At 39.4% G+C, this 27,150-nt stretch overlaps 1 protein-coding gene across 1 annotated transcript in view; it reads left to right on the plus strand.

Moving 5' to 3' along the window:
- Positions 1-27,150, plus strand: part of PKHD1 (PKHD1 ciliary IPT domain containing fibrocystin/polyductin) — a 980,909-nt gene that overhangs the window by 699,001 nt on the left and 254,758 nt on the right. The window contains exons 53-54 of the mRNA XM_030198735.1: positions 9,895-10,008; positions 26,675-26,762. Of these exons, the coding sequence (XP_030054595.1) occupies positions 9,895-10,008; positions 26,675-26,762 (202 nt within the window). The remainder of the gene's footprint in view (positions 1-9,894; positions 10,009-26,674; positions 26,763-27,150) is intronic.

The following is a 27,150-nucleotide window of genomic DNA, read 5'->3' on the forward strand; positions in this document are numbered from 1 at the left end:
CTCACACACACACTCTCTCTCTCACAGACATACTCGCACCCAGACTCACTCTCTTTCTGTCACATACACACACACACTCGCACATTCACTCTCTCTCTCTCTCTCTCTCTCTCTCTCACACACACACAGTCACTCTCACACACACTCTCTCAAACATACACACTCCGAGGAAAACCTTGCTAGCGCCCGTTTCATTTGTGTCAAAAATGGGCCTTATTACAGTAAGATTAAAATAGTAGATTAAAAGTCCACATTGTGGTGACTCAGACTGATTTTGCCTCCTCTCACCAGGGCCACCGAGAGGGGGGCAACATTTCTTGGGCCCGGCCTCCAAGGAGCGGCCCGGGCTCAGGCCCGGCACTGGCAAACTTCTTCCTGCATGCTTCTGGGTCTGTCCTCTCCTGCTCCTGCGTGCCACCCAGGACCCGGATGTTTACATTAATACAATATTGCGTTAATGCAATCATCAGGGTCCCAATTTATGGCACACAGAAGAACTGGAGCAGGAAAAGGACAGAGTGAGGGAGCAGCACAGCAGTGATTCAGAGACAGAAAGGTGCGGGGATGGGTGTAGGCAGTGGCGGTGGCCCAGGGGGTGTGGGTGCGCATGCATAGCGGTCCAGTCCTGTCCCAGGCCTGGCTTTGTCTCTTGGCGGCTGTGCCTTTCACCACACGCATACCCTAGTAGAAAAGCAGAATGGGACTTAAGTCTTGGTGGGAAGGAAAACCTGAACTGGAATCCCATTTTAAGCTTCATAAATGCCCTCAGAAGGTTCTTCTCAGTCCCTGGTCAAGCCAAGCAGATCCACTATGATTGTGGATCCAACTGTGTGAGCACCTGCAAGGAGCTGAAAATGAACTCATAGAAGATCAGTGATCCTACCATCGAAAAACACCTGAGCGACCAGAACTACACCTGGGTATTCAACCCTCCCCATGCTTCACATATGGGAGGAGTTTGGGAGTGCATGATTAGGATCGCTCGCCGCATCCTTGACTGTATGCTATTAGAAACAGGGGCTAGCCGCCTCACCCATGACGTTCTGACCACACTCTTGGCAGAAGTGTCTGCCATCATCAATGCGAGATCTCTGATCCCAGTGTCCTCTGACCCAGAGTCAACTTTGATCCTAACTCCAGCCATGCTCCTAACACAAAAGACAGGTGTGGCTCCAAGATCCAAGAAAGATCTCTGCAGATAGTAATGGAGACAAGTCCAAAGCCTTGCGAACACCTTCTGGAGCTGCTGGAAGCAAGAGTGCTTCCCAACCCTGCAGACCCGCAACAAGTGGCAGATCAGTAAAACTAACATCCATGAAGGTGACCTTGTCTTACTCAAGGATAACCAGACTCAACGCAATGATTGACCAAGTGAAGATAGAAATGTCCAAAAGGTTGAAGTCAGAACTGTGAAACAAGGAACAGCAAAGAAATTCTGCAGACCTATCACTGAGATTATGCTCCTTGTACCACATGAAGAAGCATGAGCACCGTGAACTGCCATCTACCTGTGAAGACCAGAGACTCAGAGACTCTCTCTTTTTGTGTGTTGTCTAGTATTGTTGTTGTCTGTCTCTCGTTTCAGCTCCTGTGTGATGAAGGTTACTCCACAACTGATGGACAATCTGAATGCAAATAATGGACTTTGCATGCTATTAATTTGATAAATTGTGATAATAATGATAGTGGTATCTACTGATACCAGGCGGGGAGTGTTTTGTCTTCCGACAGCCTTACGCTAGTTTATAGTGTGGCCCTAAAATATGTTTAATGCCTTTACTATTATTCTCACTTCTAAGGATTTTTACTGCTGCAGTCACTCACTGCAAAGAAATATGAGCAATGCATCGTATGAAATGTAGTCTCACATTTACCACAGCCATCACTGCTTATTTGTATAAAGTCTGTTACTAGTGGTCTATTTTCCTGCAAAGCCCTCCTCCCTGTCTCTACTGAGTTTGATTCATTTGTTTACCTACTGCCTTTCCTGACTATTTCTACTGACTCTGTCCTTTCTCTCCAATTGAGGACTGCCCTCTGGGACCACCTCTGTTACCTGATAGCAGGTTCTGTCCCTATTGGTCCCTTTACCTCCCCCTCCTTAGGCTTGTGTGGGGATTTTCCTGACCTCCCTGTCTCCACAAGGCATATTCTCCATCTTGCCACCACAGAACTTGTCTTTCTGCTCCCCTGAAGAAAACTCATCTTTTCACCTCATTCATTCTGTCTCATAAGATATTGCACAAATCCATCATCCCATCTCTGAACTGCTTTCATCTATTTAATCACCTTCTCACGTCTGCAACAAGCCTCCTTTCTTCAGATTTCTACCTCCATCCACCCTTGCAGCTCTTAGAACTATGAAGCCTCTTGTCTTGGGCATGAACTTCTGAACATCTACTGACTGTGAGTAAACTATCTACATTTATTCAATAAAGTAAATTTCAGAAAAAGAAAATAGACTTCTGGGTGTGCAGATGTGTTGAGGTTACACTTCTTGGACATTAAAGCCTTAAGAATATTATGCGTTAAGTGGTCTTGACACCAGGTCCAAGGCAGCATAGAAGGGTTGGTTGAGAGGAGCGGGGGTCTTTCAACACTCCCTCTTTCCCTACAACCTGACTATTCTACCCCAGACTGCTTTATGCCCTGGCCCCCCTCCCTCCCTCCCTTCCTTCCTTCCTCTCCCTGACCCAACCCAACCCCCTATCATCCCCAAACTAAAACTTAAAATACTGGTGGTCTAGTGGGTCCTGATCTGCCCCCCCCTACCCCTATCATTAGCAACAAAATTTCTTGTGGTCTAGTGGGTCCTCTCCCCCACCCAATCTGCCCACCTGCTCACCCCCTGCTGTAAAATAACACTCCCGGGTATCTAGTGGCACCCACCCACCCCTGCCCCTATTTTCAAGCTCCACAGACCCCCTCCTTATCTCAAGGCAGGAGCAATGCCCACTCATTTCTGCCTCCTGTGCCATCATCTTCAAAATGGTGGCACCCTGCCCCACCAGGTGCAACCTGGAATGCACTAGGTGAGCCAGTTTACCATATAAGGAAGAAATGCAATGTGTAGGGTGAGGTGCAGCAATTTTGTAGATGATTCTACTGGAGGCAGGAACATGTGGACATCACTCCTGCCTCTTCAGGTACGAGGGTCTCGGGGAAGGGCATGCAAAATTGGGGGCTGCTGAGTTGATGTCACTAGATACCAGGGAGTGTTTTTTTTACAGTCAGGCAGGTGGGTCAGGGTGGGGGAAAGGAGGGGGTCCACTTGAGACTTTTTATTTTTAAAATCAAGTTGGACAGATGGGGGGAGTAGGAAGAGTGTTACTGAAAACTAGGGCACTATTTTTAAGTTGGAAAGAGGAAAAGAGGGGACTAGTCATGTGGGGGGGGGGGGGTGGAGTGGAGGGTGACACTGGGGAAATTCTTCTTTTAATATCTTTGGGGGAAGGGGTAGTGGACAGTGCCACTAGATACCAGGAAAAATGTTTTTAAATATGGGAGGGGGGAATATATCAGGGTCCATGCAAACTTTTAAAGTGTCATCATTCCTATCGGTGCCTGAGCAAATCCCTGCTTAGGCACTGCAGGAAAGGTGACATTTAGCAACGAGCTGCGGATTACTCCTGGACTTTAACATGGAAGTAATTTGTATGCTCATTGATTATTAATTGCTGCAGGTCTTTTTGGCTGTAATTTTGCGGTAGAGTGCAGGCTCTACCACGAGGCTTTCTGCATGGGCCCCTTAGGCAACTGCCAAACAAAAGGAAAGTTTAAAAAATGGTGCATATTTTCAAAGCACATAGACTTACAAAGTTGCATAGTAACCAATGTAACTTTTTAAATCTATATGATTTGAAAATTAGCCTCATAATATATAAAATATCAGAGACTTTTTATACAACTCTGCATGTGTCAGAGACATGTCACGTAGAGGGCATTTTTTTCTAATCTGTAACATGCTTGTTTGGTCTTTATTACTGAACTATTTGGCAACTATAAAGTAAAACAAGGCAGCACATAGTTTCCCAGTGATTACTAATAGAATTCTGTAGTAAAAATGCAATGTAATATTTTGCATGTCTGCTGATGCATGGCTTTTGGTCTTGTCTGTCATTCTAGGCAAGAAGCCCTAGGTGGTCATTTAGTTCATAGTTTCATCATCCAAAGAAAACTTGTGAATTACTATTGCTTCTAGGCTTTTATAAATAGAATGGAAACTTCAGATTTTTTTATACCGAGAGACTTGACATATGCTGCTATGAAGTTCTGAGTACTTTTTTTTTTCTTTTTGCAAAATGATATTTTCAAGAATTCTTAGGATGTTTAGCAAGGTATGAAAAGCCAATATAAATATTCACAGAGAAGTTAGTAAAAAAAGCACAAGATTTGACCACGTACTGTGGCTGAAGTTCTCAGTTAGTCAACTCAGCTTTGAGATAATATTAAAATGGTAGCCTGTGCATATAACCCTGGGGGCATGAAGGGACAATCTGGTTATAAACTATGAAATTAACAAAAATGGGAATGCTAGCAGAAAGCTAAATGTGAAGGCCAGACCTTCACATACATATAAAAAATAAATTGCTGTGGTTCAGAACTCTTTGATGGTAACTGGGGACATTTTTACATTTGATAATCTGATGACACATTGTTCTATAAGAGAACATACAGTACAGTCCTTTCCTGAAACATGGCCGCTAACCCTCTAGGGAAGCAGAAAACACTAAGTGGAAGGGACTCAGATAGTGATGTAATTTTAGCCAAATGAGTTTTGGTTATTGTAGTTCCAAGAGGACAAGAGCTACAGAAACAACTGAGGCTAATGAGGCTGATATGATACCACTTTACTGGCTGAAAGTGAACACGATATGAATCATCTGATTATCAAGATCAAGGAACATGGTTTCAATGGGGGTAATTCTCTATAGATTGTAAAAGTTAGGCACCAGGATGATGTGCATTAAGCATGAATTTTATAATGGTAGTTGTGTACAGAACTTCCATTATAGAATACTAGTATAAGTCTGAAGTTATGCGCCTAACTTTGGTGCGAGCTCTTATGCCAGTCAAATGGCTAGTGTACATGTTTGCACCTAACTGTAGGCAGTTAGGCACATAAATGCTAGTATTCTATAACTGTGGCGTGTAACTGCCTGACACACCCCTGACCCACCCACGCCCCCCTTGTATGTGGAATTTTACTTTATGTAATCGCTTTGTTTGCTTCGGCCTTAGGCGATCAATCAATAAATGTAATCCTTGAACCCTTGGAATTGTGTGGTCTAGAATTTGAGCACACAGTTTATAGAATACTGACTAAGGGCAGTTATATGTGTAACTGCCAATTAGCACCAATTAATACCAATTATAGACAATAATTGGCTGTTTAGGCCAGTTGGCATCTAATTGATCTATTGTGAATGCAAATGACCTTATTCTATAAGTCACTCACAAATTAGTCGGAAATTTGGGCAGGCAACTTTCTAGGGGAAAAATGTGCCTGCACCTGAATGTGAAGAAGACAAACTAGTCAACATTCAGCATTCTTGTAACCGCTGACTGTTGCCAACTAAAATTAGAATCAAATAGTAAATGCAAGGTCATATCCCGGCACTGGCATTGATTATCCAGGTATGACTAAAGGTTTCCTGGTCACTGAAACTTATACAGATCCTGGCCAATGTTTAGTTGAGAATCTCATAAGACACGTATGCGGGCCTGCATAAGAGCATTGCCCCCTTCCTGGACCCCCCCCCCCCCCCAAGAACATTGGACCCTTCCAGCCCTCTCCCCCCCAAGAATATTGGCCTCCCATCCTTCCACTCAGACCCCAAACATGCAAAAAGGCTGTCCTAACGTTATATATTGAGTTAATCAGGCACCAGCCTGAATATCAACTATCCAAGCATGCTCTGGCATTGATTACTCACGGACCACTTCACAACCTCTCTTCCGATCTTCATTTGCTTCCTTCTTTTGTTCTCTCTCTTTCTAGTCTCTTTTTTAATTTTGTGAACCACATAGAAGCCTTTTTAGGCCCATTGCAGTATATCAAATGTAATGAATTAATGAATTAATTAAAATATCCAGGGTTAGTTCAGGCCATGGCTAGAAGCAGCTTAAAAGTGGCGTACCCCAGTGTTACTATGAGAATTTCACCATAAGGAAGAGGATGCTCAAGGGATTAGGCAGACTATTAAATGTAGAAAGAGTTAAGCCTTTGTTATGCCAGTTGAATTAATTCATTATAAGTAAATTCCTATTCTAAATCCTGAGATTTTTCAGTTTAAACTTTTCCTGAGAGAAATCAGACAGCCCAATCACACACAGAAAAAAAAATCAATGCCTCGTAATTGAAAAAATACATTAAAATTAAAACAATTTAAGGATTGGGGAAAAATAAACTGTGCATGCTCCTCCAAAGCTGCAGGGGCAGTGTTGAATGATTGACAACAATTAGTGTCACTTCCCATCATGTGACTCATCCAAGATGGTGGTAAGTAGTGTTCAACTACTTGTCGCCATATTGAAAAAGGGCATGGCCTGAGTGGTTATAATGTCACTTCTCATGACATCACTGACAGGGTGAGGTTTGGGGTGGGGATATTCAAAAAGGGTAGGGCTTGGGTGGGGCTCTAATATCATATCTGACATCATCAAAGGGGATGGGGTAGGGGTGGGGAGTAGGGAGTGGGCATGCTTTGGGTGGAGAATGGGCATGACTTGGATGGATCCTCAATTCTGATTGGCCGACAACCTGGAAGTAGGTGTGGCATCTGTCAAAATGTATTAATTTGAAAAAAGGTATATAAGTTATACTACTGCCCTATTTGGGTTTCTAGGTAAAAGACTGTTTCCCAGTAGTTCTGGATTTCATTCTTAGAATAGTACCCTGCAGGCAGACCTCTGTAGCCTAAGTACAAGGATGACATGATGGTCTGAGGAAGAGGGAACTTTTGGGGTAAAGAGATCCTATTCCATTAGAGACTCAGGTGTCTTCAAAGGATCCTAATAAGTATAAGAACATAAGTGTTGCCATACTGGGGAAGACTAAAGAGCCATCAAGCCCAGTATCCTGTTTCTTACCATGGCCAGTCCAGGTCACAGGTACCTGGAAAGATCCCAAGAGTAAACAGATTTTATGCTGCTTATCCGAGAAATAAGCAGTGGATTTTTCCAGATCTGTCTTAAATAGGAAAGATATTCTGATAGAGGGAATGTAGTAACATCTAAGATAGCACAGGTAAATTGAAGAGCAAGCACATATGTGTATGAATCTAATCTAATCTAATCTCTGTATTTATCAACCACTTACTCCCTTCAAAGTCCAAAGCTGCTAACATAAAAATAATATAAAAACAACAATCTCACTCATTCAATATATGGCTCAGAATGCCATTACTAACCATTAGTAACACAAATATATTTTTGAATGATTCAAAATTACCTAAATCAACTGCTAATAATAGCAAATATATATTTAGGGGGGTAGTTATTAAGGTGCAGTAAAAATTGGGTCTTTGATACACCTTAATTTCCTGTAGGAGTCACTAACTTGTTGTATATCAGTACTGCAAATAAATGACTTGTGCAGTACATTAATAATGTGGCTTCTGATCAACCTCACAAGTTGCACTATTCATACTGTGCAAGAGCATCAGGCACTAAACTATGGCCTGTTGCTGCTGGGCCATATCTTAAAGGGGCTGGACATTAGTTTGCACCCTAGCCATGATGCCTTCTGGCAGATATATACTCCCCCAAAGCCCCATCAGTACTCTACCATAGCCCCTCCCAATATCTTATACTCGCCCAAAGGGCTTCCCTCTCCTACAAATCCCCTCCCCATAGGCCCCCACCTTTACAAACTGGGGTCCAGTGAGTTTGGATCAGGAGTGTTCCGCAGTTACTCCTACCCCTGCTGGTGCTGAGTTCAAAATGACAGCAGTGACCATTAGTGGTGGCCGGAGAAAGGTGCCCTTCAGCAGTATATTATGGGGGGCTTCAAAGGGGGGGGGTATGTGATATTAGGATGGGGGAGGGTGCCAGTGGTATTTTCGGGGAGGGGAAATGATGAAGGGCTTTGGAGTGTATGTCATATGAGAAGACTTTGATGGGATGTGTCCGCTAGGGGGAGGCATCGGGGGTTAGGGTCAGACTAATGCCTGGCCTCTGGAAGCATTGGGCCTTAACATAGTGGCTGATGCTCCTGATATGAAAAATAATGTCACTTTTAGCTGTCACTATTGTTCCAGGTATGGTGCTGCTTGTCTGCAAACTGCATTATTCTATTTACATAGTAATGAGGCATTTTCATGCTTTGCATCTCGTTACTAGGTATCTCGCAGTAATGAATTAACGTGTATTACGGTAATATAATGAACATTATTGCCGTTTAATGTGTGTTAAGGGGTAAATAACCATGCCTTATTAATTTCCTTCTTTAGATGTCTGCAAATGCCAAAAATCTAAAAATAAAACTAGAGAGTTAGAATGAATGGCTCTGAATGAAAAAGAAGATATCATAATTATCTCAGTGACCTGGTGGAAAGGGACACTAATACTAGGATATAAAATATATTAAAATGACTGGGTAGATCAAATTGGTGGTAGGGTGGCACTTGGTGCTGAGGATGGTATATAATCAAGTAAGATAAAGTAAGATAAGCTGAACTTTGAAATATTCTTGTGTGATGTGCACATGACCAGGTTGTGAAACAGACTGTGAAATATCAACAGAGACTAATTAAATTACAAAAATGTTAATAATGGAAAATTCAACTCCCTATCATATCTTTTTGAGTCATTCACCCTGTCCATATTGGGATACACTTTGTGTAATAAATAACATAAATGACTTCATCATGGAGTAACCTTTGATGGAGATGACTAATACATAAACAGTTTTAGATCTTATTCTCACTGAAATGTAGAACCTGTTGTAAGTGGTAACAGTGGTGGCATGCTTTCCAACAGTGATTATAATACAATTATCTCTGGAGCGAGAAGAATGAATAAATTTAATGCAGTAACATTAAGTTTAAAGGGGAAACTGATGATACAATGAGAATATTATTTAGACAGTTTAAATTCTGCACTAGACTTCTTTTGAACAGCTATTCTGTTTTCTTTCAGCAAATTCATAGCTTGCACTAAATTTGAACTGCATGGTGCTTTCTATCTTATAAGAATAGAGTGGGATTTTGGGCAGCATGTAGTTCAAACTCAGAGCTGCGTGGTACTGATATTAAATAGAATAACTGCTATGGAGGTATGTCAACAGCAACTTTGAGGGAAAGGGGGGGGGGGGTGTATGCTGGGAAACATCCAGAGAGCCACTCTTAAGAATGATTGAGGCCGCCTCTGACCCCATGGCCTTGCAATAAAGAACACTGGATTAGGGATTGCTCATGCATCCTTCAGAGTTCATATCTTTGATGGAAGAGGAAGGGTGGTGGGGGTCGTATCTTTAGTTTATCATTTGTGGTTCCAAATGCTGTATTATCTTATTACTATGTTTTAATGGATTCTGACTAGAACTTTGCAATTAGCAAACCATAAATACCTGACATGAATTGTATATCTATTCATTTCTAATTTATATTATATTTTCTGTACTGTAAATGCAATAATATTCTGTATTTCTCATTCCGATAATGGCGATCGCCATTACGGCATAATGTAAGCCACATTGAGCCTGCAAAGAGGTAGGAAAATGTGGGATACAAATGCAGCAAATAAATAAATAAATTAAATTTGAATGAGTAAATAAATGTTCATTCAGACTGCTTAAAGGTTTTTCTTTTTGTAATCTCTTCATTCCTTTTTCCTTTCTTTCATCTGTAAAAGGTGTTTGGGTTATGTCAACATGTACTTCTTATTTAATAGGTACTTTTCAATATCCTTTGGAGAAAGAACAAATAATTGAGATTATTCTTCGGGCCTCTGAGGGAGTTTCCTGTGACCGCCTGGATGGAGTAAATGCAGAGCCAGGAACAATAGGTAATCATATGGGTGACCTTCTGAGTGAATCCAAGTTTGGATATGCTAATATTTCACTGGATGTTCCTCATAGTTAGCTTGACCTAGAATCTGACTCGATATTTTGTTTTTCTTAAAAATTTGTATTTACTCAAATTTCTGGTTTTGTATTTGTATTTCTATGACTGTTAATATTCATATGTATTGAGTCTCTTAGTGGACTGTGTGATCTTCAGTTTTAAGTGCTGCAGGAGTGAAAGGTAAATAACTCTTTTTTCCTTCTTTTGTTGGGTCCTAAGTAGATGGAGAAGATTCTTCTCCAAGGCTTATTTCCATGAATGCTTTATGTGGAATTCCAATTTCAGTCTTCAAAAGCAGTCCAAATTTATTCACTCAAATGCAGTTCAATGGCCACTCTAATTATGTCTATTAATGGGTGAATCAAAAATATTTAATGTGGGGTATCTGTTGAGATTCACAGAGAGAGAAATCAAAACCACAGAAAATATATTTGTTTGAAATGAAGTAAGACATGTCAGCAGCACATCCTACGTTGATTCATATATTTTATAAGACAAAACAATAGGAGAACCCCCCGAATTTTGTGGGGGGGGTGGATTTTTGTGCCATCAATAGTGTACACTATTTCTCAATAACCTATATGGTTTAATTAAGAAAAATACATTGCTACTGAGAAATAGTGTTTTCTATTGAAAAATAGGGTGTGCTATTGAGAAATAGTAGGCACTATTGATGATACTTAAATCTAAAAGAAAAATTATTTTAAACAAACACTTCAAAGGAAAATCTGTGCACCAAGTTGCTTGCAATCTGTATTTGTTTGACTTAAGAAAATTCATTTTAAAACTAGTAAAATCATCATACTCATGGAAACTTTCTATCAGGGCAGGCAGATAACATTTTGGATTAACTAACTAGACTAATGAATCATCTGTGAATGCAGTTATTTTGAAAGTTTGATCTCCAAGCTTCACACCTTGAATATCTTGATTTGCCACAACTTTTTGAATTAGAGGATCCAAAGTTAAAACAAAGTACAAAGGGGATATTGGATATCCCTGTCATGTGCCTCTATGAAGTGTAAAGGGAGTTGAAAGAACATTTACCCACAACAATGCCTTATATTTACTATGGAGTGCCCCTATGGCTTTCACAAAAGTGTCACGTATTCTATAATGTCCCAACACTCTGTACATTAAGTCCCATCACACCCATTTGAATGCCTTCTCCACATCAAAACTAATAAGCAGAGAAAGCATTTGAGCCCTCTGTACTGCTTCTGGCGAAGCCAGAATTTTCCTCACATTTTTAACTGCATTTCTACCTTAAATGAAACCCACCTGTGACTTTGTAATAATGCGAGGGAAGACTTAGGTTAATTTATTTGATAAAATCTTTGGTAAGAGTTTTGCCTCATTATTTAGTAGTGAGATGGGTCTGTAAGAACCTGGAAATGTTGGATCCCTCCCAGGTTTAGACAGAACAACTATCTGTCCCAGAGTAAGTTCTGCCTTATTACTTTCTTAGCACAGGCATTTATTTCACATGTTGATAAACCTTGGTTCCTCATTGGTGATCACCTGCTCCATTTGCTTTTGATAAGAGAGGGCATTCCTCACAGATGCCAAATCTTCAGAGACTTCTTGGTGGGTAAAGTAGGAGTGGTCATCTTTGATCCTCCAAACTCTTCAGATCTCCTCCACTTTGCTCCTGTGTGTCCCATTCTCCTTTGTGGTATACCAGGCATGTTCAAAATCTCTGTCATCCTTAAAAGTTCCTGAAGTCCTTGTTCACACACCATTTGCTGTATGATTGGCAGTTCCAAGGGCAATAGGAATGAAAGAGGAGAATGCTCCTTTCTTCTTTTCATGGACGTTGAGGGATGGGGAAGATGTCTCTCCAAGGCCCTGATTTATGCTTTTTGTGGACTTCTAATGTCAGTTTTCACAAGTACTTCAAATCCAATTATCCAGAAGGAGTTCAATATCCATTCCAGTTGTTTATGCACAAAAATCTGGTGCCAGATTTTCAGCCAGTATGGTCAGTGAATGGTAAGTGCTAGCACTTAAAGCAATCTCTATATGAAACATTGCTTTTTGTATAGATTGACTGGTGATTACACCACCATTATTATTTAGTTTTGGCCTGCTATACAGTAGGACAAAACAAAATAGATAAATTCTGTAGTTAGCAGCTGAATGTTGCCACTAATAGGGCAATTCTGTGATCTAGGTGCCAACATTTATATGTGTACACTCAGGGCCCTGCTTACTAAGCAGCATTATGTTTTTAATGTACATTAACCATGTACGCACGTTAAACATGTATGTGGCTACAATATCCCTATAGGCGCCTACATGGTTATCACGTGCGCTAAGTGTAGGTGCACTAAACACCATAACACACCTTAATAAACAGGGCCCTTAGGTTCATATATGCTTGCATGCAGCCTGAGCACTATTCTGCAAATACATGCTTACCTTTCATAGTATGTATTTGCAAGGGGGTGAACACAGGAGAAGAGCATGGGTAGGGTATTAGAAGGGCTACCACTTGCAGAATACTGTCCCTGTCCCCACCACATTTAGGCACAGGACAGGAGACAATTTGTTATGTTGTTTTGGTTAGTATGATATTACTGTGCAACTTATTCTGTTCTATTTGATTATGGTGTTCTTTTCTGATTATTTTTACCTATTTTTATTGTACTTTGCCTTGATTTGTTTTAATGATAAATGTGGATTTAGAAAGTTTTAATAAACGGTAAATGATAAACGATTTGCACTTACACCAGCTATATGGCTGGCATAAGCACGAGCACCTAAATGTTAGGTGCATATATTCTGGGTTATTCTACTTTCCATTATAGAATTCCATGCCCTCAAGAATGCCTAGTTTAAAACATCCTGGGAAGCTTATTCATATGGTGTCCAAATGTCCTTCTCTGTCCCACTACTGGACTGAAGTTTGGTCCAAAATATGTAATATTACTGAACCTTTATCTTCTGCTGTAATCTTTTGGAGGTCTTTATGCCTTACCTTCTATTACTGATAAATTCATTTCCAAATTGATGGACATACTCCTGGCATTAGCCATAAAAGTAAGTCTCTCTTCGTGGAAATCTGGCAACAACATTACATATGCTTACTGGTGGAATCTAGTTTGTTTTGCTCGTAAATTGGAGATGGCTGGTGCCACTTGAATCACTAGCTCTGTGCCGAATACTTTTGGGCTTTTATGTTAAAACTTTAACATAACCTTGTATAAATGTGAGATTCTCTTTTCTTGGATGGTTTGTTGTGCTTGTTTATCATACTCATTGAGTTTTCTTTTGTTTTCTATTTCTATTTGATCCATGTTTCCATGTACCTTGCATATGATAATTGACCAATGTTCTTATTAATATAACTGTTGGTGTTGTAATTGTTAATAAAAATATTTCACAAAAAAAAAAAATGTGAGAACTTCTCATTTTCTAACACCAGTTTTCTATGCTACTGTGACTAAATTGTGCCACGCAATTAGGTTAGTTAGGAAAAACGTTTCTTTGATTCATGATTTTATTTATAATTCTAAGGGCTCTGTTTACTAAGGCGTGCTAGTGTTTTTAGCGTGTGCTAAAATTAGCATGCACTAAATGCTAGAGACACCCATAGGAATATATGGGTGTCTTTAGCATTTAGCGCATGCTAATGATTAGTGTATGGTAAAAACACTAGCATGCCCTTAACGCAGTTTAGTAAACAAGGCCCTAGGTTTGATATTTTCTGTTTTACTGAAATTTTGATGCTAATTGATGTTTTGTATTTGTCTTCATCTTGGGTGAATTTACTTTTAGTTCATTGTCTCCCAGATTCGCTACATGAAAATCACTTGAGTTGTATTGAAACTTTATTTAATTATGAAATTTCAGCTGATAATACTATATTACTTTGAGATTTTAACATCCACAATTTGGGTCTTGACCATATGGTTTCTCATTTAATTTATATTTTGTCTTCATTGGTGTGATTTCAAAACTTCTGCAGTCCTATACATGAATTAGGCAATGTTCTTGATATGATATTTGTAAACTCAGAAGTGCTACAGTTACTTGAATTCAAACAGACCCTATTCTATGGTCTGATCTTTTAAAAATTTTTATGCGTTGGTCTATGGCTGTTGACAAACAGTGTGACCAAAAGTCTACTACCTATGAGGATCTTTATATTTACCAATGGAAACATAGCAGCCTTTTACAAAGCCCCGCTAGCGTTTTTAGCTCATGGTAAAAATCAACTGGTGGTAAATGCTGAGATGCCCATTATATTCCTATGGGCATCTCAGTGTTTACCGCCAGCTATATTTCCATTGGTTAATATAAAGTTGCAGACATTGTTTCTCATTGGGCTGGCCAAATTAAGGATTCATTTTATTTAGCACTAAAATATATGGTCCTTAAATGGAATTTTTCTTTGTAGGATATGTTTGATCAAATAGCTTCAATTGAATTCAGATATTAACATTGCAGCATTGTGCCCCTTGGTTTTATTCTGACTTAAGTCAAAAAAACAAATTTAAGACTTTATAGAATGACACTGGAAAATGTTTCCTTCTGAATCGAATAAGTTGGCATTCACAGGGTCTCTGGTAGTTTTTGAATAAGTTGGCTAAAATTTTTTATTATGAAAAATATACATATTCTTTAACAAGAAGTAAAGATTTGATTACTTTTGTGAACAAATTGACAAGGGATAGTTCTGTTAAGATTTTAGATGGTTCTGCCCAAACCTTTGGTGATGAATTTTCATCTAAAGTGATTAATATTGTTAAGACTTTTGAATCATTACCCTTTCTAATTCAGAAGGCTTTCTGTTTCCAAAGTTATAACACATTTGAATAAAAGGATTTTGTAAGGTTGACGTATGCCCCATGTCTACATTTAAGGCTATGAAAGACACCATTGTTGATTCTCTGACTGATATTGTAAACAAGTCTTTGAAAGAGAGCATTGTACTTTGTTTTTTAAAGAGAGCTTCTGTTATGCCTCTCCTGAAAGGTGACAAATTAGATGCATCTTTGCCAAACAATTATTGGCCAGAATTATCAATTTAATTGTTAGCCAAAATATTGAAAATGTGTTTTTATTTTATTTTTTGCAACAACACCAAGACGTTTTTGATCACAATAATCTCCTGGATAAGAATCAGTTTGGCATTAGGCCAAAGTATAACACTGAAACACTTTTAATGTCTGTTTTAGGTACAGTAAAACATGGCTTTAATTGTCAGTTACAATATTTTATGGTAACCCCTGATGTATCTGCAACTTTTGATAATATCAACCTTATGAATTTAATTTATCGACTTGAGAGTTTTGGCATTTCTGGTACAGTTTTGGCTTGGTTTAAATCTTCCTTGAATGAGCATTCCTGTCAGATCTGTATTCTCTGCTTTACTTTTTAATCTATATATAACACCGATTTTCAAACTATTATCCTGCTTAGGAATGTATTGTAAAGTTAATGCTGATGAGCTGCAGCTCTTTTTTTCAGTTGACAAAACTATTGATGATGCCTAAACACATTTACCCCCAGATTCTATAAATGATGCTATCAATAGAAATCAAACAAAATAAAACATGGAAAAGAAAATAAGATGATACCTTTTTTATTGGACATAACTTAATACATTTCTTGATTAGCTTTTGAAGGTTGCCCTTCTTCGTCAGATCGGAAATAAGCAAATGTGCTAGCTGACAGTGTATATAAGTGAAAACATTCAAGCATTACTATGACAATCTGACAGGGTGGGAGGATGGGGGTGGGTCGGAGGTATGCATGGGGACATCAAAGCATATCATTGATATTCTAACAGGATGGGTGTGGATAGGTGAGGGATACATGATGCTGAAATTGTGCATGCAAATTTGAGTGCAAGCTATACCTGTTGTACACTCTCTTAGGTGAATCTCTTCATAAAAGCAGTCAATAATAAATAAATAAATAAAATTTTATCTAAAAATATAGAAAGTGAAGGAAAAAATCAGCATACCACCACATGATTTAGTTACATATTCATTGCTTCCCTTCCAAAGAAAGAATACATCAGCTATTCATAAATCACTAGACAGGCACACAGATGGGCAGATTGACAAAGACAACATTTATATTTTTCTAATTTCTATTACTGCAAGCTTTTTTTCCCCCCAAAAAACAGTGTCCAAAGAAAAAAACAATCCAATCAAGCTGGTCATTATTGCACTTGACAAGAAAATATTTAATAGCAAAATCACCTTTCTGTTTGTTTTTCTCAACAGTTAGAAAAGCAGAAAAAATTCTATAGTTAACAGAATAATTTGTTATGAGTTGCATTACTTGGTGATGATTGTTGAATTTGTTTTACAGGATAATCAAGGCAAATAAAATGAGTGTCAATCACTGATTAGTGCCAGTAGCAGTAATGCATATGTTTAATTGGATGACAAACATCTTTAATTAAAATATAAAATGCATGTGACACTTTTGGTATTTTAAAATCTCTGCATGTGTCTGTAATTCCAGCTGTTAAAGTTATGATGTATTGCCTTATGCCAATATATATTGGTATAGAAAGTTTCAGATCTGTTTTGGCTACGGAATAAAACCATCCATTGTTTAAAGGTCCATTTTCTAGTTAAGCATACAGAACCTGATATCTTTGCTGTGTCTTTCAATCCTTATGCATCTGTCAGGTGCATGCCATGAAACAGAGAGGCAGTTGAAAGCATTTCTTTTCTGATGCAGGTACAGTAAAACACCCTTTTGATTGACGGTGGTGGGGTGGGGGGGATCTCAAACTTTGCCCTCAATTTTGCCTCCTAGCTCCCACCTCAATTTCTTACTGTACTGTATATTTTTAAATTAGCAATTCTTGCATCTTTTTATGTAGATCATAGATAATTTAATTATTAATTCATCTGGAACATTCCCAGATCAACCAATAAAACTTTCACAATAATAGGCATAGAGCAGAAGTTGAATGTGTTACTTCCAATTTCTGCTCTGTACCTATTTTTTAAATTTTGTTTTTGCTTGTTGAATTGTGATGTTTTACTTCACAATTCAACATGCAAAACCTATCCTATTTAAATTCTTGTGTTGGTAACAGCAACACAAAATCCTGCCTCTGCCAGACATTGTGTGAAATAGCAGAAAAACCTTCAACAGGGGCCACAGAAGCTTATCAAACCATACCTTAACAGCACCAAGACCAAGAACTGAAAAGTCATCAACCCTACCTATGAAAAGTCTGCACAGCAAATATTATAGAATGCTAATACATCTCCAGCTGGAAAAACAGAACAAGCAGTGTTGTTCATAGTACTAGGTTAAAGTACTTAAGTATACGCAAAAATAAATGTATATTTTAATACTTAAGTAAAAGTAAAATTACAGTGAAGAACACATAAAAAATTTACTTATGTGATTAATATAATAATTTTTGACTAAAATGTAAAAGCAGTGGCGTTCCAAGGGGGGGGGGCAGACTCAGAGGGAGCAGTGAACACATGCGAATTGCGAAATCGGACTGAAACAGGGCAACAGGCGCACGCCGTGGCACCCCCCCAGCGGCGTGCACCCGGGGGGTTGTCATTTCGCCGGGGTGGGAAGAGGTGTCATTTCACTGGGGGGGGGGGTCACGCTGCACCCGGGGGGCGCATCGGCGATCCGCCCCGGGTGTCAATTAGGGTCGGAACGCCACTGAGTAAAAATACTGCACCTACAATGAATGCAACTGTTGTTAATGTTTTATCCCAACAATTTTATTGCTCTACAATTCAATCCACTTTGCTTTTAGTAAAGGTAAATTTTGAAAATGACTGACACTCATACAAGTGTGCTTGTGAGTCATTAATCCAGCACAGCTAAAAAGACGTTCAACAGCTGCACTAGCAGGAAGTGGATTATTCGGCATCTAACCACTATATCTCTATTCAGGAAATCTTGACTGCCCCAACTTGACATTTTGTCCTTTAGATTGTAAGCTCCTTCGAGCAGGGACTGTCCTTCTTTGTTAAACTGTACAGCGCTGCGTAACCCTAGTAGTGCTCTAGAAATGTTAAGTAGTAGTAGTCATAGTCTGATAAAAGGTTCTTTCAAATCAGGCCAGGCTGCAGTATTACTGATGCTTGTTGACTGAGTCTGCAGGTACTGATCAAAGGCATCTCTGTCTAAAACGTTTGACTCCCTTAAAGCAAAGAATGCATTATTATTACTATTGTCATAATCGTCTGCATTAAAAGTAGTGCTGTTCAGTTCATCATTTGCATCTTCATCTTCATCATAGGTTATCATCGTCATTCTGTACAATTATAGAGAAGGCTTTCACAAAGTTGGAATCATTTTCAGGTGTTGTTCAAACAATTTTTTTGTCTGATGGCAAACTCTGAATATCTTTGAGAACTGATGCTAGAATGTCAAATGTGTGGAAACCCTTCGATCTTAAGGCCAGACTTCCTCTCTAAAGACTATCAATCCACTGAACAGTCACCCCTAATATAAAATTTTTCATGGGATGTCCAGCAGTCTGTTGTGATAGTGACATTTTGCCTGTTCACCAAGAATTGCAACCAACTTTTGCTTCATCTCCATTTCAAAGTGGTCCAACTCATCAGAGTTCTGTTTGGCTGGAACTAGCACAGACAGCAAAAGTGATCCAGAAACTGAAGAACAGGTGAGAATTCAAGCAAATTTTATTGAGGAGGGACCCAATTTGGCTAGGTTATGGTCTTTCCTTCATCAGAGGTCAACAAATTCCTTCAAAATAAATGCTGGGAGGTTGAGTAAAGAGACATCTTCAGCAGAATAGTGTGTCTACATATAACAAGCATGTGTAGACATGATATTCTGCTGAAAATGTCTCTTTACTCAACCTCCCAGCATTTATTTTGAAGGAATTTGTTGACCTCTGATGAAGGCAAGACCATAACTTGCCCAAATTGGGTTCCTCCTCAATAAGATTTGTTTGCTTAAATTCTCACCTGTTTTTCATTCTCTAGATCACCTTTGCTGTCTGTACTGGCTGTATGTTTTTGCCTGTTTTGTCCCTGATCGGATGCAAACCAGTAACCAGTTCAGCAAACACAGGGAACTCTACTGTTCTCATAGGCTGTATTCCCTGAACAGCAAAATATAAGATGAGATGATCTACTGTTTGCGTGACAAAGTTCACAGTAGCAAAATCCTGTTCTAGGTTTTGCTGTTTCATTTGGTTTACTGAAGAACTATCATTTAGGTCTCCCAATTTACTTTTTACCTTTAACTGCAAGTATCAGAGGTAACTAGTAGTAAAAACTGGTAAAATTATTACTTTGGTAAAAGTAAAAGCAACAAACGTTTCCTGTACTTCTTTACAAGTAAAAGTGGCAAAATGTATACTTAAGTACAGTAACTAGTTACATTACTTAGGGCCCTGTTTACTAAGGTGTACTAGTGTTTTTAGCGCACTCTAAAAATTAGTACATGCTAATGCTAGAGGCACCCATGGGAATATGTGGGTGTCTCTAGCATTAGTGCATGCTAAGTTTTAGCATCTGCTAAAAATGCTAGCATGCCTACAGTGTGGCTTAGTAAACAGGGCCCTTAGTTACTATAGGACACTGAGAACAAGCTATACTGCTAGAAATTCCTACACAGAACAGCATATTAACAGAATCTTTCACACCAGTTACACATGTAAAACACAGACCAACATCTGGTTTCTACAAATTAGAAGCACTACTACTACTACTATTAACTAACATTTCTAAAGCGCTACTAGGGTTACGCAGCGCTGTACAATTTAAACATAGAAGGACAGTCCCTGCTCAAAGAGCTTACAATCTAAAAGACAAGAGAACAATCTAAAGACAAGTGTACAATCTAGAGGACGAGTGAACAGTTAATCTTCGGTGCACAGCGCCTGCATCAGGGGTCTTTGCACACAGTTAAGCAGAGAGAATCTCTATTGAACAAACACACTTCCTTCAATCACGGAGTCAATCAGATTGACTCCATGATTGAAGGAGTGCGTTTGTTCAATAGAGATTCTCTCTGCTTAACTGTGTGCAAAGACCCCTGATGCAGGCGCTGTGCACCGAAACACGGACCTTGTCAGGTCCATTCTTGATTGGTTTCATCGACATAGGGTCCATTCTAGATTTGTTTTATCGATATATATGATTAAAGATTCTAACCCCTTTTTTGAAGGCCCTTGGTGCTTTTTTTGTTCTTCTGGTTTCTGCTTGTGCTTCGCTTCCTCTCTCCTTATGTGAATGTATGACATATTTGTTCCCAGTGCATTTCTCTTGTTTGGCCAGCAGATGGTGTCTGCTTTCTTTTGTTTGTTTGTAAAGCTGTTGCAAAAGTGACCTTTTTCTTCCCGCCTAAGCTCTGAGGAAAAAAAAGTAGCCTGCACTGCTGTTGGCCAGAGGCCACTCAGTGTTTATGCTCTAGGCTCTGATTGAATCTGCTGGAAAGCTTTAATTTCAGAGTGGGAGTGTGGAAGGTGCAGACCTCTATCCTGAGACTCTGTTGAAGGCTTATGAGCAGTTCATTTCTTGAAGCTTCCCATGTTCTACCCAGGTAGTGACAAAGTGTTTACACAGTTTTAAATATTGACCCTTATTCAGTTACCTGTTATTGTCTGTTACTTTTCCATTTGTTTTATATGGTTCACTGTTCTAATTTTGTGACTAAGAATCCTGGTGGTTTGTGGTTTAGGTCTGTGGGTATTTTCTAGGAACTGTGGGTCCCCTGAGAGTGTGGCCTCAGTATCCTAGAAATTACTGGGGAATAACTTGAGTGAAAGGCTTACCCAAAGGCAAGTGAGACCCAGTTGGTGGGGTGGAGGGTGCTAGTATAGAGCACAAGCAGCAGGTGCAGGCAGACCTGAGCAGTGTTGGGGACCCTCCAGATGGCCGCAGGGTTAGCCCCAGGTGGGTGCCAGGTGTTCCATGACACCTACTTACCAGCTTTCCACTTCCTATGCTTACCTTTGTAGTCCTCCCATTCCCACCCATGTTTCTCATTTCTTTGCCAGACTCCTATCCTCATTAATGCAGTCATTAGAAGTGGAACTAAACAAGTCATACTTTTAACCATTGACAGAATGAACCTTTATCTGACTGCCAGCGGTCTCACCGCTTCCAGCTAAGTGCTACTGCTTTCTGTTGCCCGCCAAGGCGGGCCTTTGAATAGTCTTTTGTGCTCTTATGTTTGCTTCTCTCGTACAGCTAGGCTATCTTTTTGCCAATATTGTATGCTTAAGATTTTGTTTTGCTTTAGCTAGTGTTAGGATGTGCAGCTAGTCTGCTTATTGTTCTCTCTTCTCTTACATTATTGCTGAGCCGTTTGTTTGCCTTTTGCTTTGTGTTTCTTTTGTTGCCATTAAAGCTACCTTAGTTCACCTCCACTTGCAATACTGTCTAGTTCTTTGGAATACTATTGGGACTCCATCTACCCAGAGGTGGTTGAGTGATCCTCATGCGGCCACCTCTGGGCCAAGGGCTCACAAACGTCACAGCCTGAACTTCAAATTTAGCCAGGAGGTACTGGATTTTTCTTTAATCTCAGTGTGGGGGTACAGAGGAAAAACATTTCTGTCCTGAAATTCTGTTCAAGGCTTGTGAACAGTTAGGTTCCTGAACTCCCCAGGTGCTACCCAGGTAGTAACAAGTGTTAGATCGCTTTTAATGTTAATCCTTGTTGTTAGATTGTAAGCTCTGTCGAGCAGGGACTGTCTCTTCATGTTCAAGTGTACAGCACTTCGTACGTCTAGTAGTGCTATAGAAATGATAAGTAGTAGTAGTAGTAGTACTTTTCCATCTGGTTTTTCAAATGTTCACTTTTTCAAATGTTTAACATTTTCATGATAATAAAACTCTAGTTTATTAGTTATGCTGTCCTGGACTGACTAAGAATCCTGGTTTGTATTTTTGGGTCTGTGGGTGCTTTCTAGAAACTGTGGGACCCCTGGAATGTTCTCTCAGTGTCCTAGAAATCACCGGGGAATAACCTGAGAGTGGGAGACTAGCCCAGAGGCAAGCGGGAACCAGTCGGTGGGAGGAGGGTGCTAGTATAGAGCACATGCTCTGATTCAGGTGGACATTAGCAGTGCTAGTGACAGACCCTCTCAGGTTGCCACAGGGTTATCCCCATGTGGGTGCTAGGCATTTCATGACAGTGGCCTAATTATGGCTAGTTTTCATGCATCAGGGAAAAGACCTGAATATTGGGCTGTGTGATAGCTTTGGAAAATTAGACCTCTATATTTATAAATTGTTAGCATACCCTTGTACGTGCCAGCAAATATGTATTTACATTCTGAAATAACAACATAGATGTGTATATATACTGCCACATGTTTTATATTGCCATGCTGATCCCATCAATATTTTAGATTGATGCTTGTAAAATAGATGTTCTCACTGCATGTAACCAGCATATACAAGTCCATTCCTAAATGTATGTTAGAAAACGCTGCATGTCAACAGATCCTGTTGTAAAATATTAGCAGAACTTGATACATCCTATCCTTGTTGTCTAAATTGCGATATGTATTGCCTTTCTCAAATCTACCACTTGCTTACCTCCTCATACCATTTGTCTTGTTCTGTCCTGATTATCACTTCTTGTTTCTCATATTTTCCTTTTTTTTCTTTTGTAAACTGCTTAAATGCATGGTTTTAACAACAAACATAACAAAATCCATGCAAAACAAAATTTTACCAGCTGATAATCTTCCCCAAAGGGTACAGACACAATTTTCAGCATAATGATCCAGTTTCTCCCACAAATGTGAACGTCGCATAGATTCTAGACTCCTCACTTGGGCTCCCGTCTCATACCATGAATATAAACAAGGTACATTCTACCACATGTTAATGTCCAAGTTATCAGTGGCCTTCCAATTATCTATTATTAACTTAACCATCATAGTTATCATAAAATCAAACAGAGATGTACCCACCTTTGATAGAGTTTGGGTGGAACATGTACAGAATTGAAATTTATAGTGGAGTTTATAAAATACATACATTTACAACTGCTTCCTAGCAGACATAAAGGGCTAGATTCTATAATTGATGCCTAACAAATCAGCGCTGAAACCCCCTCCCACTTAAGCGGTATTCTATAAGCCACACTTAAAGTTCAGCATAAGCGAGGAGGTCGTACGTAAATTTAGGAGCCCCCATTTGCATCAATGAAAGCGTGGTGCAAATGCCCCACCTAAACGTATACACATTAGTCCCAATTAAATATAATTAGTTACAATAATTGCTTGTTATAAAGCCAATTATAAGCACTAATTGGCTTCTTAATCTATTAAATTGTGCACACAAATCAGGGGTGCCTGAATTTGCCCGCACAATGTTTGGTGACTTTAATAGAATCAGGGAGAAGATGCCCGTGGCTTCATTTTAGGCATGATTTCTGTAGGATTTGTGCTGATACTTTATAAAGACACATAGGGGCCCTTTTACTAAGACACAGTATAAGTGGCCTGTGGCAGTGTAGGCATGTATGTTAGGCGTGCGCCGGGTCCGTTTTTATCATGTCTGCAAAAAAAGATTTTTTTTTAAAAATGTGATGGGAAAAGGGCATGCGATAACACTGAAACCAGCACATGTCTAAAACCAGCCTGAGCCCTTAATGCCACCCATTGATCTAGCAGTAAGGGCTCACACGCTATATGCGTGGTGACTGGTCAGTGCGTACCGACTGCCAATTACTGCTGGAAACAGCGTGCATAGGAGAAAATAAATAAATAAATCAACCAGACATTATGGGCACGTGCCAAATCTGAAATTACCACCAGGGTGGCGCATTTGGGCGTACACTGCATGCGCATAGAGCCTACCATGGCTTCGTAATAGGGCCCCATAAGTTCCTATATGTCCTTATAAAATAATAGGCTGTAAATAGGCATTTTCTTGTGCTCTTACTGTAGGCAACCTCTTATAAATTACCATTGATGAAGGTAATTCTGTAAGAAGCTGCCTAGATTTAGGCTATAAGGGGCACTTTTATTAAGCTGTGGTTGGGCTACCACATGAGTAGTGTGCTCCAAATTGACCCTACCACCGGGGTATCACGGGTGCCCAGCAGTAGTTGCGAAGTTAGCATGCACAGTTTCCCACAGTAGAAAATATTTTTCTATTTTCCAGCGCAGGGGCATTCCCAACAGTAATCAGCAGCATGGCTATATTGCTGCGTGCTGCTAGATTACCTCACAAGTAGCGTGTGAGCCCTTACCACCTTCTAAATAGGTGCTGGTAAGGACTCAGGCAAAGCCACACACTAATTTTAACATTATCGCACAGCCATTTACTACCTTATTTTTAAAAGGCCTTTTCCCACCCTGGTATAAAATGGCCCAGCCAATTTCACATGCTAAAACTAGCGCAGGCTACCTTTTACCATGGCTTAGTAAAAGAGCCCTTTAATGCTGGTATTCTAATCATTTATGCACTGATGTGAACATATATGTTTGCAAATGAGCAGTTTTTGGCTATGCACTATTCTGTAAGTATGCAGCAATATTCAGTGGCATGTTTTCTGCAGATGAGCATTCATATAGGTGGAGTTTGAGTGGAGCATGAGTGGGGTCCACATTTATTTGCATAGATTATAAAACATTAAATATATATATATGTGTTACATTCATAATCTAGGCACTAGCATGTATAACTGATCACACTTAAAATACAAGCACATACTTGACCTGTTAAGCTTGTATTTTATAAAGAAAAGTAGGTGTCTACTTTTCTTTATACACTAGGTTCCAAATAGATGCATTTATTGGTGAACAAAAAATGGAGCCCCTTTATAGAACTTCCTCCATGAGGGAAATTCTATAAATAGCACTCAAAAGTCAGTGCTAAAAAAAAATCATCTGAATATTATTGTATAATAGGCAATCCGGAATCGTTGTCATTTATAAAATAGTGCATAGCATTAAGATTTGAACTCAACTTTGAGCCCGAGGAGTTACACCAACTGAAGTCAGGTATAAATCCCAGGGCACAAGTTGGGCGCTAATCCCTCAAATTCTATAACACTGCGTACATTTTAAGTAAATGTCCTAGAACCCACCCATTCCCCTCCATGGCCACACACCCTTTGCAGATCCACGTGGAAACACTTAAGCACTATTCTATAAATGTGTGTGTGTGTGTTTTCATGAAGATCTGCCGTTTCTACTCTGATTCGCTGCCTTTCATCTGTTAGAATGCTTTCCTGCAGCAATAATTTGGTGAGGCAGTAGAGCTTAATATTTGGCACCATATATAGAATTTACTCCATGTGTGCATGAGAGAGAAAGGGATACTGTAGACTAATTGTATAAAGCTTTTACCATTTTTTACAAGTGGAAAAGTGTTCCAGTGGGTGTGATGGTAGCAGGAGCGAAGCTCACTTGTTCTTATCTAAACTAGGGTTCTTTTTTACAATCCACATTGGCATCATTTTATAAAATAACCCTCCTCCTCCCAACATGTGTGACAGTGACTATTTCTGTTAGAGAGTGTGTGAACATTCGTTCTTAACCTTGATTTTCAAGGTCTTGAAAAATGAAGCTCCATCTGCCTTGTCTACCACCCTGAAACTCTAGTAGGGGCTTTAAGATCTGCAGATAAATGCTTGCTTGATGTCCAAGGTTCCACGTAATCAGCTCCCTTGGTCTCTAGTCATCCACATTTCAAATAGTTGGCCCTAAATTATGACACTCGTTACCTTTAGAATTCCCCCCAAAATAGATTAAATTATATAATTTATAAAACAACTTAAGGCATACCTGTTTCTTTTGATTTTGCCATTTCTGGTATATGCATTTTATTGCTCCATTGATAATATTTGACATTGTTTATCATAACATTGTTTTATGTTGTTGTTTCATTTTATTGTTATTTTGTGAGTTTTGATTATTTATGCTTACAATTGAGATCTGCTGTGAACCATAGAATGAGCTGAATAGAAATAGTTTAAATAAATAGGTACATTGTAGCCAGTGTTCAGTTCCTTTTTTTCTAACTTACTATTTCTCTTTCCACCTTCTTCAGGTGCTTAGAATACTGCAACCTGTTCTGTTCAAGGACACTGTACTCAAGGGTCCACCTTACCTGCATTTACTCCCTTTATTCTCCCCACCATGTGCCTAACTACCCTCTTTTAACTTAGGCCAAACCCATGATGCTTCCTTCTTCTTTAGAAATTCTGTATAGTATGGAAAAAGACTGTAGAAAATGTGATCCAAACTGCATCATTAGGGAAAGACACTTGCCCTAAAATGTGGTGTAAGTAAGGTATTTGTTGTTTTGGCTACTGCTCAATGCCAAGGACCCAGATTCTCTGTCCATTACTCTTTACTGTGCCTCACTGACTCCTGTTCCATGGATGGGATGATTTATATCAGACTGGAATGAGGAAAGTAGAACATTCATGGCAACAAAGTAATGATCATTCTTGTACCAAATACAGTAATGTGTGAAAACGCTGAAAATTTCCAAATGGACAAGATTTCATACAGTGGACAAGATTAACATTTTTCCAGTTGTATTCTTTACAACTATTTTGATAATGTATACTGGGAGCACTATTGTAAAAATGTTGTTTTAGTTGAATGATTGCTATGTAACTATCTTTGCTTAATTTCTGTTTTGTTTCAGGGGTTTATGGACAATTGCAAATTCATAGTGCCTACCCAAAGAAATCTTGGACACATCTCAGAGCAGACATTGCTCCTGGAAATGAAAGGTAGTAGATTTATTTCAAATTTTAGTTTCTTTTTAAAGGTAGATGTCAACTGGCCATTATTCAGTGGAGTCAGTTAGCATTTTTTTAAATAGTTGACTGTTCTCAGTTAGATTAGCTCCAAATATTTAGTTCTGGGCCATGTCCGAGCATTGGCACTGGATATCTGGGGCTAATTCAAAGGGCCCTGGCTGCCGGATCTTATGCAGGTCTTGACCGATATTCAACTGGGACCCATATAAAACAGTTATGTGGGTTCCAGCTGAATATCGACCGGTACCCACATAACATTTGTTTTGTTTTCATTCCCCCTCTGAGCCAGCCTCTTTTCCTATACACCCTACCCCCAACCTGGAAAAGTAAGAACACCCTCCCGGCATAGATAGGCTCC

This window comes from Microcaecilia unicolor, chromosome 3 (genome assembly GCF_901765095.1).
Source record: "Microcaecilia unicolor chromosome 3, aMicUni1.1, whole genome shotgun sequence".
NCBI classification, from domain to species: Eukaryota; Metazoa; Chordata; class Amphibia; order Gymnophiona; family Siphonopidae; genus Microcaecilia; species Microcaecilia unicolor.